The 13419-nt window shown below is 42.2% G+C and overlaps 1 protein-coding gene across 1 annotated transcript in view; it reads right to left on the bottom strand.

Moving 5' to 3' along the window:
• Window positions 1–13419, bottom strand: part of LOC125486002 (unconventional myosin-XVIIIb-like) — a 280703-nt gene that overhangs the window by 23750 nt on the left and 243534 nt on the right. Inside the window, exon 38 of the mRNA XM_048611748.1 lies at window positions 3946–4082. Within this exon, the coding sequence (XP_048467705.1) occupies window positions 3946–4082 (137 nt within the window). The remainder of the gene's footprint in view (window positions 1–3945; window positions 4083–13419) is intronic.

Genomic DNA, 13419 nt, shown 5'->3' with positions numbered 1-13419 from the left:
GTGTAAGGGGAAGTGTGAGGACTGTGTATGGGACAGTGTGGGAACTGCGTATGGGACAGTGTGGGACTGTGTATGGGACAGTGTGGGATCTGTGTATGGGACAGTGTGGGGACAGAGGAAGGGATAGATATTGTGAGACTGTGTGGAGGAGATGAAGTGTTTCGTTTTCAGGGGATTTTTAAAAGAACCATCGCTCCACTGGCTTTTCTGAAGCAGCAACATGTTAGGCCACACCCATTATGAAAAGAAAATGAGAATTTAACGGCACCTTGAGATACCACCTCTTGTGCCAAAAAGCTGCTGAAACTTGGTCAGAGCTCACAACCAATACATCTTTTTTTGTGACCCCACTGTCCTACAGCTTGAGAAGTCTGACTGGTTCTAATCGTAGTTTTTAAAAGCTTTTACAATCTACAACATTCAAGAAGTATCTGGACAAACCTTTAGTAGGCAATAGACCAATTGCAGGTAAATGGGATTAGTGTAGTTTGGTGTTTGTTGGTTGATGGGCCGAAGGGCCTGTTTCTATGCTGCATGACTCTAAGATCAGGGCACTTTTATAAATCAAGGAATAAATGCTGCCTCAGTCTATATATAATATCATGATCCCAATTAATATTTGTTCTCTGAAGACAATTCAATCTAAAATAATATCTAATTTCAGCTTGACTTCCACAATAGTGCCAAGCAGAATCCCTCCTTCTGGCTCAGATGACAGACACACGGTTGAATGTTAGTTATGAACTTTATAGCATGATCCCTTACTCTCCCCCAGTCTTCTCAATCTCTCACAGTTTATAAACTGTAAGACCCAAGCTCAATATCAACTAACAGCTTCTTCATCTAGAGATAGTAAGAACCGCAGATGCTAGAGTCAGAGATAACACAGTGTGGGGCTGGAGGAACACAGCAGGACAGGCAGCATCAGAGGAGCAGGAAAGTTGACACTTCGGGTTGGGACACTTCTTCAGAAAGTCCCTTCTTCATCTAGTCCATTTTGTCTCCTACTCTTTTCAACCTGGCACCAGACCCTTATCTAAAGTTTCTAATACCTTGGACAGTCCAGCAAAACTGAAGATCATATTAACTGAAATTCAAATTAGGTATCATATTTACAAATGGGCTTTTTCAGTGGTGTTTGCAACATTGTCCTGAAATGTGTTAATACTGTAAGAGATAGTAAGAACTCCGGAGGGAGAAGGATAACTTCTTCCAGGTGGGCATCCCATTCCCTACAGATTAAGGGGGTGGCCATGGGAACCCACATGGGCCCAAGCTATGCCTGCCTTTTTGTAGGATACGTGAAACAATCCCTCTTCCACAGCTACACTGGCCCCATCCCCCACCTCTTCCTCCGCTACATCGATGACTGTATCGGCGCCGCCTCGTGCTCCCACGAGGGGCTTGAACAGTTCATCAACTTTACTAACACCTTTCAACCCAACCTCAAGTTCACCTGGACCATCTCTGATCCTCCCTCTCCTTCCTGGACGTCTCTGTTTCCATCTCTGGTGACCGCCTCGAAACCGATATCTATTTTAAGCCCACCGACTCCCACAGCTACACCCTCTCTCACCCACCTTCCTGCAAGAATGCGATCCCTTCCTCCCAGTTCCTCCACCTCTGCCACGTCTGCTCCCAAGATGGGGCATTCCACTGTGGAACATGCCAGATGTCCTCTTTGTTCAAGGACTGCAACTTCCCCCCTTCAGTGGTTGAAAATGCTCTCGACCGCATCTCTTGCGTTTCACGCACCTTTGCCCTCATATCACCTCCCCCCAAACAAAAATAAAGACAGAATCCCCCTTGTCCTCACATCACCCCACTAACCTCCGTATCCAACATATCATTCTCCGCCACTTCCACCACCTGCAATATGACCCCACAGCCAAAGATATATTTCCCTCCCCACCCCTATCTGCCTTCCACAGGGACCGCTTTCTCTGTGACTCCCTCGTCCGCTTCACATTCCCCACTAGCCCCACCACTCCCGGCACCTATCCCTCCAACCGCAGGAAATGCTACACCTGCCCATACACCTCCCCTCTCAGCTTCATCCAAGCCACCAAACAAACCTTTCACATCAGGCAGAGGTTCACCTGCACATCCGTCAATGTGGTCTATTGCATCCACTGCTCCCGATGTGGCCTCCTCTACATCGGTGAGACCAAGCAGAGGCTTGGAGACCGCTTTGTAGAGCACCTGCGCTCGGTTCACAACAAACGACAACACCTTCCAGTCACGAACCATTTCAACTCCCCCTCCCACTCCCTGGGTGACATGTCCATCCTGGGCCTCTTCCACTGTCACAACAACATCACCCGGAAACTGGAGGAGCAGCACCTCATATTCCGCCTCGGGAGCCGACAGCCCAATGGTCTCAATGTGGACTTTACCAGTTTCAAAATCTCCCCACTCTGGCCTCATCCCATGAACAACCCTCCCTCTCATCCCTGCTTCCTTGACCTGACACAACCTGTCCATCTTCTCTCCCACCTATCCACTCCTCCCACCTTACTGACCAATCCCCACCACTGCCTACCTGCACTCACCTATCACCATCCCACCTACCTTCCTCAGCCCCATCCCTCCTCTCTCTATTTATTTCTGAGCTCCCTTCCCCCTCCCTCATTTCTGAAGAAGGGTCCCAACCCAAAACGTCAACTTTCCTGCTCCTCTGATGCTGCCTGGCCTGTTGTGTTCCTCCAGCTCCACACTGTGTTAATACTGTAAGAGCTTGATAAAAGAAGTGGTTAGAAATTTTGCATTCATGTTCCTCCAATTTCCTCTCTCTCTCTTACCTATGGCCTGTTTATTGCACAATTTTCTTGCAGGGTAAAAACGGAATTGTTTAACATGCTGTCAGAGCTTACTCTATGAGGGACATTTGTCTAGTTTATTTAATGGTGCAAGCACAAACATGTAACATGCAACTTATTCTTACACATCTGTCCTTTCCAAATCTGCTCCCAGAGTCGTCATTGCACTAGGAGAGAACAGAATTTGTCAATTTACCACCACCATTGACATTCCTCCCATACAGAGCACTGCCTATTAAATTTAATTTATCATCATATTCTCTTCAATCCTCATTCTTAGAATCACTCAGGGTGTATTGAAAGATCATTCTTTAATTGCTGCAAGTTAGTGCAAAGGGCAATAATTATGCATAATGGAGGGGAAAAATCATAATTTGATCATCTATTTCGGCTGCAACATTAACGAACTGACCACAGAGAAAACAATTACACTGTCTGGATTCAACTATAGATTCTAACATTGGACTGCTGGTCAGACCAAGTTTATTTTTTTCCATACACCGACTTGGGTAAAACTACCGACTATTTGGTTGTAAATTTGGTACCCAATCTCTGTTGTATCAAATAAGATATGATTTACAAACAGCCAGTAATGCTGTGCTGTCCAAACTACTACAATGTATCTATAAAGTCAGAAATCACACGACACCAGGTCGTAATCCAACAGGTTTATTTGAAATCACATGCTTTCAATAAACCTGTTGGACTATAACCTGGGTATTGTGTGACTTCTGACCTTGTCCATCCCAGTCCAACACCGGCACCTCCACATCTTGTAGCTATAATGGTAAAGATACGTTTTGTAAACGGTTATGTTGCATATTTTGGGCTAGATTCCAGCCGTAGTGGCTTTTTTAAGTATCTCAAATGCTATGCTGTTATTAAGACACTAAAACATTGGTGGAATATGAATTTCTGTGATTTATGGGGTTATTTTAAACATATTCCCTACCATGATATTCCTGAAGGCCTTCATGTGTTAAGCCGAAAGATAATGTGAATCTATTTGTTTCTGTTGGCTCCAGAAATTGAGCAGCTTTCACCACCAGATAGTTTATATTTCTACTTCAGTCTGTAGCCAAACACGCCTTTTTTTTGCAGTTTTGTCTTAGTCTGAAGACATTACCTTTCTGCTTCATCATCACTTTCATCACTGGATTCCTCCTCCAACGCTGTCTGCAGGTCAGCAATACGTTTTATTGATGTTTCGAGATCTGCTTGCAAGGTTTGTTTCATCGCCGTCAGGCTCTCCACCTGAGATGCCTGCCAAGTTTTAAAAAAAAATTGACACACGGAACATTCAGAGTTGGCAGTTAAATAAAGAATACACTTTTGCCCAACTTAAGGCAGAATGTTCACCTTTGATACCTCTTCATGTTGACTTTCCCTCATGGTACTGATTCTTCCTGCCATTTTTTTTTCCTTTATTCATTCACGGGATGAATTTATTGCATTTATTGCCCATCCCTAATTGCCCAGAGGGCGGTTAAGAGTCAACCACATTGCTGTGGGTCTGGAGTCACATGTAGGCCAGACCAGGTAAGGATGGCAGTTTCCTTCCCTAAAGGGCATCAGTGAACCAGATAGAGCTTTCCTCAACAATTGACAAAGGATTCATGGCCTTCATTAGGCTCTTAATTCCAGATTTTAATCTCTCAATAAAAGTAAGTGGAGGGATAATTCCATCCCGAGGCGTCCTCTCTCAAACTTTTCAAATTTCTTACATGGAAAGATGAAATCAGAATCCATGATGGATAGGGAGACTGAGTTCCCAAGGAAGGCATTGGCTGTAGTGTGGCCAGGCAGGTGGAGATGCCTCAAGGCCTGCCTGGAGAGTTGGCCTCACAGTTTGCCTCCTGGAGGCTGGCTGAAAGCTTGATGACTCCAATGATCACAGGCTGACGACTTTTCTGGCAGCCTTTGACAATTGGCCCAGGCTGTTAGCACTACAATAGTGCCATTAAACAAGCCAGCTGTACAGAAGTGCAAATTCCTGGCCTCATCATGAGGTTAACAACCCTGCTCTAAATCCTTTTTTATATAAAATGGGCATTTTCTGACTGAGATAAGAAGGAAAGGAGCAGACTTCCTTGGTGCATGGGAAGGTCATGGCTGAGTGGCATTATCAACAGGCTATTATTCCAGAGACACAGTTGATGTTCTGGGGACCCAGGTTCAAATACTTGAAATGGTGGAATTTGAATTCATTTCTCCTTAAAAATCTCAAATTAAGAGTTTTAGTTGTTATTAGTTGCTGGGGAGAAAACCCATCTGGTTCACTAATGTTCTTTAGGGAAGGAAATTTGTTATCCTTATCTGATTTGTCCTATATGTGACTCCAGAGCTACAGCAATGTGGTTGACTCTTAACTGACTTGATGGGCATTAAATGCTCGTTTTGCACAGATACCCACATCTCATCAATGATTTTTCTTTTAAATTAGCATTTTCTGGGGAGCTCATTTGGTATTTGGTGGATAGCTGCATGATTGGAGAAATCAGAAATTACCCTATGAATATTTCTCTCAACCTTTCTGTCTGTTGACTTCACTGGAGAAATATGCTAGGAGAGGTTTATGTCATCAACGTGAGGCAATATATTTTGTAAAGAAACCTAATGTGGCTTTAAAATGGATACAAGTCTTACAAAATGGCTCCCAGAATCCACATGACTATCCTTGTGGAGTCAACTGGTGTTGGAATCAGACAACACTTAACTCAAGAAGAATTGTAAGAGATCTTTTAATCTCAACAATTTTTTTCAAGGGTTAACAGAAACTCATTGGCAATGGCTTCCTGATAGACATGAATAAGTCTTCCTATCCCACCAGAGATCTGACAGAATGAGACTCCTCCAAGATAATGGCTAAGAGAGCGAAGTAGTTAATGACTTTGACCAAAAGATAATGGATGGGTCTGTGATCCTACCTTCATACATCACATGGTGGCATGATTTGACAGTTTGGAATAGAAATTATTTTTAAGTTTAGCAGTATGCAAAAGTCAGGCTACAAGCAAACATTGTGTGCAGGTATTTCACAGCAGAGCTATATAAACCCCAACAGGGAGCATTGGGTGTTGTACCAGACTGCCAAGAGCTGCAACTTCCAGTGCTATAAAACCAAAACAAAGAAACTTTCATTCACTCCCAGGACCTGTTCTGTTCATTCCACTTGTGGGAACAGTCTCTAACTATTCAACTGCAAAACCTCACCACTGCTAACTTGGCTTCAAGTTGTAACACTTTCACTTCAGAAAAAGAACCTTCAAGCAAGCCAGACCAGCAATGACATTAAAGGCTGATTTCATTTGCAGCTTCATACATAACTTTTATCCTGACTAACCTTCAATCTTTGCATCTGTATTTTGGCTAATAGCTTTCTCACTTTTTATATAACCTTCAGCAACACAGTTATGTAACAAACTAACCTTTTTATCTTGTTCAAAGCAGTGCTGCTGGTTATTTTTAATTTGAAACACTTGATCATGAAAAAGCACGTGACTTATGCTTAGTTCACAGACCACTCTGAGGACACACCTGGTAAATGAGCATGACATATGCAACCAACAGCTGATCCAACATTGGCTATTTCACGGGATTGTTCAAAGTCAAAATGACTTCCACTGTCTTTCTGAAACAAACCTAGGTCATAGAGAATGATGCACAGATGCAGAGCATGACTCCTCCTCTACTGCCGTGCAATATGGTTCAGTCTCAGCTGTTAATCCATTTAATCCCCATCCATTAATCCAATGTTAATTCTTCTATTTCCCACACCAAGTCTCTCTTTTGTCTCTCTCGGCCTGTGTTGCCATGGAGACGGTCCAAACATGTTGTGTACAGACCCCATGCAGCAGCTGCCAGAACCTTTCAGTTTATCTGTTTTAAACTGGATTCTGACATATGCCTACAATTAAAACAACAGGAGTTACCATTCAGTTCACAAATTGCACAACAAATCTCACACAAACATATGATTTTTTTTGGGTCAGTTTTTGACAGTTCAAAGTGATGCCTATTTGATCTGGCAGGGGGTTTCACACATGCTATGCCAGTGTAACATATGAAATGAGGCTGATATTGACTAATATAGAACAGCAGTGATATGTCTAGTCTGTGCAAGGCTTAGTACAAAGCATTTTCTATTAAATCTTAATAATGTTTAATCAACTCCCTTTGTGTCTGTGGTATTTGCAATTTGAAAATGAATCCAAGCTTGACTCACTGATAACAATACGTAGAGTTTATAATTAGCTCTATGAGGCATCTGATAATGGGCTGGTTCTTGACAATTGTTAGTCTTTGTAATAAAAGAGACTGCGGCATGATGCTTGAATATTGATTCCTGTCTCTTATGTAAATCACTGGATAGGTCCCAGCTGGAGTATTGTGTCTAATTGTCGGCAGAGTTTAGGAAGAATTTCAAGGCCTTGAAGATGAGACAGACGATGTTCACAAAAACGAAACGATCGGGACTTCAGTTATCTGGACAGATTAACAAAATTGTGATTTTCTATTTACAGTAGCAAAGGTTATAGGGTGATTTATTAAAGACATTCAAAACCTTGCACTGTTTGATACAGTAAGGAGAAATGGATTCCATTGGCTGAAGGAGCCATATCAGAGGACACAGCTTTAAAGCGATTCTCAAAAGAGCCAGAGATGAGGAGAATTTGAATTTAAATGCAGTGAGTTGCTACGGTCTGCGATATACTGCCTGAAATGGTCATGGAGACAGATTCAATCGCAATTTTCTAACCAGAATTGGATAAATACTTGAAAGGGGTAAAACTCCATGGCGAGGAAGAGAGTGCAACAGTCTATGAGCAACAGAAGAAAGGAATTAGAATTGAACAACACATTTTATTTGATGTTTTCCAAGTACAAAACAGTTGAAAAGGCAATTAACCTTGACAGCGAGGCTATCCAATGCTGGTGAGACCAAATACTAAAAAGCCATCAATATAACATAGTGACGAAGAATTCAAATCAGGAATTCATATGAAATTTCTTTCCCCAGAGAATGCTGAGAATCTAGAATGTACAGGTTGAGGAAAATAGAATGATGCGTTGAAGGGAAAGTTGAATAAACTTATGGGAGGAGTGGTTATCACTGCTGCCTAACAGCGCCAGGGACCCGGGTTCGATTCTACCCTCAGGCGACTGTCTGTGTGGAGTTTGCATTTTCTCCCCATGTCTGCGTGGATTTCCTTCAGGTGCTCCAGTTTCCTCCCACAGTCCAAAGATGACCAAGTTAGGTGGATTGGTCATGCTATTGCCCATAGTGTCCAGGGAATGCAGGCTTGCAGGGATAGGATAGGGGAGTGCGTCTGAGTGGGATGGTCTTGGGAGAGTCAGGATGGACTCAATGGGCCTAATGGCCTGTTTCCATACTGTGGGGATTCTATGATTCCTGAGGTACAGAAGGAGCTGAAATAGTTACATAAAGAGCAGTGATTATAAACACCAGGATGAGTCTAACAAACCAAACAGCCTTGTACCTTCTCATCTCTTTTAATCTGCTGGGATTCCTGAGCTCCAGGAACATTAGCCAGTTTGGGTTAAAATGAATTTCCTGTTAAAATGAAGGGATACAGTGTCCAAAGAAGCTTTTATTGGACGACCTGCCTACTGAAAGTGACTTGATTGATGTTTTGATTCACTTATTGTCACGTGTACCGAAATACAGTGAAAAGCTTTGTTTACAAGCGGTACAGGCAGATCACACCAAGCAAAGGATATACAGATGAAAAAGACATAGAGGCATACAGGTTATATTATAGGTTACGTTATTTGAGACTAGAATCCATTCAATAGTCTGGTGACAGCCGGAAAGAAGCTGTTCCTGAACCTGCTTGTGCAATGGGTCTTTGATGTTGACCGCCTTTCCGTGGCAGCGAGCTGTGTAAATGGAGCACATGGATGGAAGGATGGTCTCTGTGATGGTCTGGGCTGTGCACACCACCTTCTGTAGTTTCTTACGGTCCTGGGCAGAGCAGTTGCCAAACCAGGCCATTATGCACCCGGACAGTATGTTTTCAATGGGGCATCTGGTGGTGAGGGACCTTATGGACATGCCAAATTTCCTGAGCTGCCTGAGGAAGGAGGCATTGTTGTGCCTTCTTGACCATCATATCTACGTGGGAAGTCCAGGACAGATTGTCGGTTATTGTCACTGCGAGGAACTTGATGCTCTTCACTCTCACAACGTTGATGTAGATGGGAGTGTGTTCTCCTCCTTTCTTCCTGAAGTCAGTGATCAGTTCTTTAGTTTTGCCGACGTTGAGAGAGATGTTGTTTTCATTGCACCATGTCACAAAGCCCTCTATCTCCCTTCTGTATTTTGACTGGTCATTGTTAGATATCCATCCCACTATGGTGGTGTCATCAGTGAACTTGTTGATGGCGTTCATTCGGAATTTGGCAACACAGTGGTAGGTGTACAGGAAGTACAGTAGCAGGGTTGAGGATGCATCCTTGGAGGGGGGGGGTCCAGTGTTGAGGGTTATCGTGGAGGAGGTGCAGTTACCTATCCTCACTGATTGCGGCCTATGGATCAGAAAGCTGAGGATCCAATTGCAGAGGGCAGAGCCGAGACCAAGATCACGCAGTTTTGAGATCAGTTGGAGGAGATAATGGTGTTGACTACAGCTCCACCTTCAACAAACAGGGAGTCTTCCAATATCATCTATTGGCTACCAATATCATCCATGCTTGTTAAATGCAGAAGTTTCAGGGTAAGGATAGAGAGTGGCATGAGGCAAGTTGGGCTTAGGTTTGAAATGCATTTGTGTTTCTTCATTTTACTTTCCACCTGCCCCCAGTCCTTCCTGTCCCTGGAGATCAAACCCTAACCCTCTCAACATACAGACCCCAGCCGACCCCACCCCCGTAAACAAAGTGAGTTTGAAAACAAATTACCATCTCAGAGAACTCACTCCTGGCAATGACAATGATGGATCCCATCAGAAACACCATATAAGGCACACGATTTAAAAATTATATTCGCTCTTTCACACTTTTCTGGGTAAACACTGACTAATGATTCATTGATTTGACAAACTATATCTCAAAGAGTAATGAAGGAGACACAGTGGGAGGGAACACAGTAGGAGTCTAGGAAAATCACCAACTCCACCGCCTTTCAATATTCTGAGAAGCTCTGAAAAACCTCTCCAAGTAATGTATTAATAATAGTGTAACATCTGAAAAATAAATAGGCACACATAGGGATCAGCCTTTCCAATGTGAATAGAGAGGATATGTGACTTATGACAGTGAGTAATGGCAGTTCCCTCGTGTATAAAAAATACCGTATATTTGTTACAATTACATTATATCCTTCACCTCCCTCCACCCCTGGCTTAGTCAATGCTGTAATATAAACCAAATGAGGCCAATGCTGCAGTGTAACAGGACAACCGCCAAGATAAACAGATACTGAATGGATTGTTAACTTTAACACAAATATATATACTTTTTTATTCATTCACAGGATGTGAGCATCTCTTACTGGGCCAGCATTTATTACCCAGAAGGTAATTAAGAGTTAACCACATTGCTGTGGTTCTAGAATCACATGTGGGCCAGGCCAGGTAAGGATGTCCCTAAAGGGCATTAAGTGAACCATATGGGGTTTTACCCAACAATCAACAATGGATTCATGGTCATCATTAGACTCCTAATCCCAGATTTTTATTAAATTCAAATTCTACCATCTGCTATGGCAGGATTTGATCCCGGGTCCCCAGAACGCCACCCAGGCATCTGGATTAATATGGTCAAACAATAACAGCATTAGACCATTACATGTGCGTTCATGGATGTATGAATAATTTAATAACTCCAAGGCAGACTTTACCTTAATGGATAATATAGACCTCTCAACCAAAATCTGGGAAAATCTCTGACGAATCAGGACTGGCTTCTACTGTGCAGAATTCAGCACTGTTACTCGGCAAAATTGGCATCAATGAGAACTTATGAATGTTCAAGATTTGGGCATTTGCTGCTCCAAATCTGTGGGGGAAGGGCCTTCTTCCATGCAGTAACAACCTTGTGACTAAAAATAAGGAAACCAAAACTGTACACAGTATTCCAGACCTGGCCTCACCTATACCTTGTATAACTGAAGCATGACGTCCCTCCTTTTGTATTCCATTCACCTTGCATTAAACAATAGCATTCTATTGGCTTTCCTAATTACTTGCTGTACCAGCATACCATCCTTCTGCAATTCATGCACAAAGACACCCAGATCCCTCTGCATCTCAGAGTTCTGCAATCTCTTACCATTTAGATAATATGCTTCTTTCTCATTCTTCCTACCAAAATGGATAATTTCACATTTCTTGCATTACACTTCATTTGTCAGATCATTGGTGACACATTTAATCTATCTCTATCTTTTTGTAGCCTCTTTATATCCTCTTTGCAAATTATTTTCCTGCCTATCATTGAGGCATCAGCAAACTTAGCAATCACACCTTTTGGTCCTTTCATCTAATGCCTTTGTATAAACTGAATAAAGTTGAGAGCCAAGGTCTGGTCTCTACAGCACACCACTTGTTAAACAGATATGACCTATTTTCTGTCTCCTGATAGTTGGCTGATCTTCTCTGTACACTGATATGTTAACCTCCACAGTGTAAGCTCTTATTTTCTACAATAATCTTAGAAAAAAAACACTATTGGGAAAAAAAGGTTTCTGATGGCATTCATGGGTACAGTTCCACAAGCACCATCAGCCTCAAGTGCTATCACTGTACAAAGCACCTCGTCTGCTAGGTCAGTGAGCTGAGAGGCTAGGTGCTACATGACTTCCCAACAACGATTCTCATTGACATTTGTACTGTCATACACACAAGGTGTAGAAAATAGTCACAAGGACGGTTAAAGGCACAAGTGAATTTCACTTACACAGGTAGATTGTAGAAAATGGGCTTTGCTCCTTGACAAAGAGTAAGTTTGAGAGGGGATTGATTTGAATGAGCTGTTCAAAATCATGAAGGGTCTAGATAGATTGATAGAAAGAAATTACTCCCCTTGGTGGGAGGATTGTCATTGGCAAAAGGATCAATGATGACCAGAGCAAAAATATAAATTGGCAATGAGTCACTGGGATCTGGAATGTAACCCTGTGGAGTGTCTTGGGAGCAGATTCAATCATGACCTTCAAAGGAGGTTTGGATCATTATTTGAAGAGATTTTCAGGTTATGGAGGAAAGGAAGGGCATTGGCGCATTGCTCGAATAGTCTTGCAGAGAGCTGGCACAGACATGAGGGGCCAAATGGCATTCTTCTGTACTCTAACCATTCTGATTCTACATAAGGAAAAAACATGCAAGAAACCAAGAACAACCAACTTGCAGAGGACTGCATTTAAACCACCTCCACATTCAAGCATTCATTTTGCCACCAAATTTATTAGTCGCTGAAATCAGAAAAACACCAATAAAAATGTATTGCAAAACTGAAGAGACCTCAATAACGTTGTTATGTTTCACCAGCTCTCCATAAATAAGAATGGAGCTTTTCAACATCCTGTCTTTATTAATAAAAGATTATCTCCTTTTTACAATGATTCACCAGCCAATTGGAGAAGGAGGAAATTGTTGACTTGATTCCACTGGTTGTGTTTAAATTAGAAAATAGCACCATGTGGTACATTTTGATTAGAGAAGCACTTGAAACAGTTATCAGTTAGCTTGACACTATCATAAAAATGATTAACAATTTGCTTTATAACTGTTTTTATTTCGTTTAGTGCCAATTATTCAATTATATCATGCACTCAGTATTCAGAATCATGTCCATCACCATGACAACCATTTAGGGCTTTTGTCTTCAAATCAATGTGCAATAGCACTCAATATGTGAATACTGATTCTCTAAGATATTTAACTAAACTAACAAAACAACTGGGCTATCATTTCTTAAGTGCCCCCTTTCTCATTACAAGCACCAAAAGCTATTCTGTTATCATCAGTTCTGTTGATATTAATATTAAAACGATGCTGGGACATAAGCCATAGAAGTCTAAAAGCTTTGCACACGATTTGACCAATTGGCCTATTGTTTCCTGATCTTTACTGTAGCAAAGTTCGGCTAAACCCACTGCCTGTGATACTCTGGATAGTCAATTGATCAGAGTCAAACCAGAACCAATCTTTACCTGGTATCAACGTATTCATTGGGAGAGATTTCTGAAGAAGGGTCTAGACCGGTAACGTCAGCTTTCCTGCTCCTCTGTTGCTGCTTGACCTGCTGTGTTCATCCAGCTCCACACCTTGTTATCTCAATGTATTCAATGAGTGAGTTTTTAAAGGTGTATAACTCTGAGCTTAACTCACGCCCTGTCTCAGTAAGTGTCACTTTATACGTACTGAAAACAAACGCTGGAGATCACAGCAGGTCAGGCAGCATTCATGGAAAGAAAACGAGCTAAAGTTTCAAGCCCTGATGAAGAGTCATCTAGACGCAAAACATTAGCTTTCTCTCTCTCCATGGATACTGCCTGACCCACTGTGATCTCCAGCATTTGTTATTTTCAGTACAGATTCCAGCATCTGCAGTAATTTGCTCCTGTCACTTTATATGT

Source organism: Rhincodon typus, chromosome 24 (assembly GCF_021869965.1).
Source record: "Rhincodon typus isolate 14 chromosome 24, sRhiTyp1.1, whole genome shotgun sequence".
NCBI classification, from domain to species: Eukaryota; Metazoa; Chordata; class Chondrichthyes; order Orectolobiformes; family Rhincodontidae; genus Rhincodon; species Rhincodon typus.
Note: the sequence above shows the minus strand (reverse complement) of the source record. Positions and strands in the feature narration are given on the sequence as shown.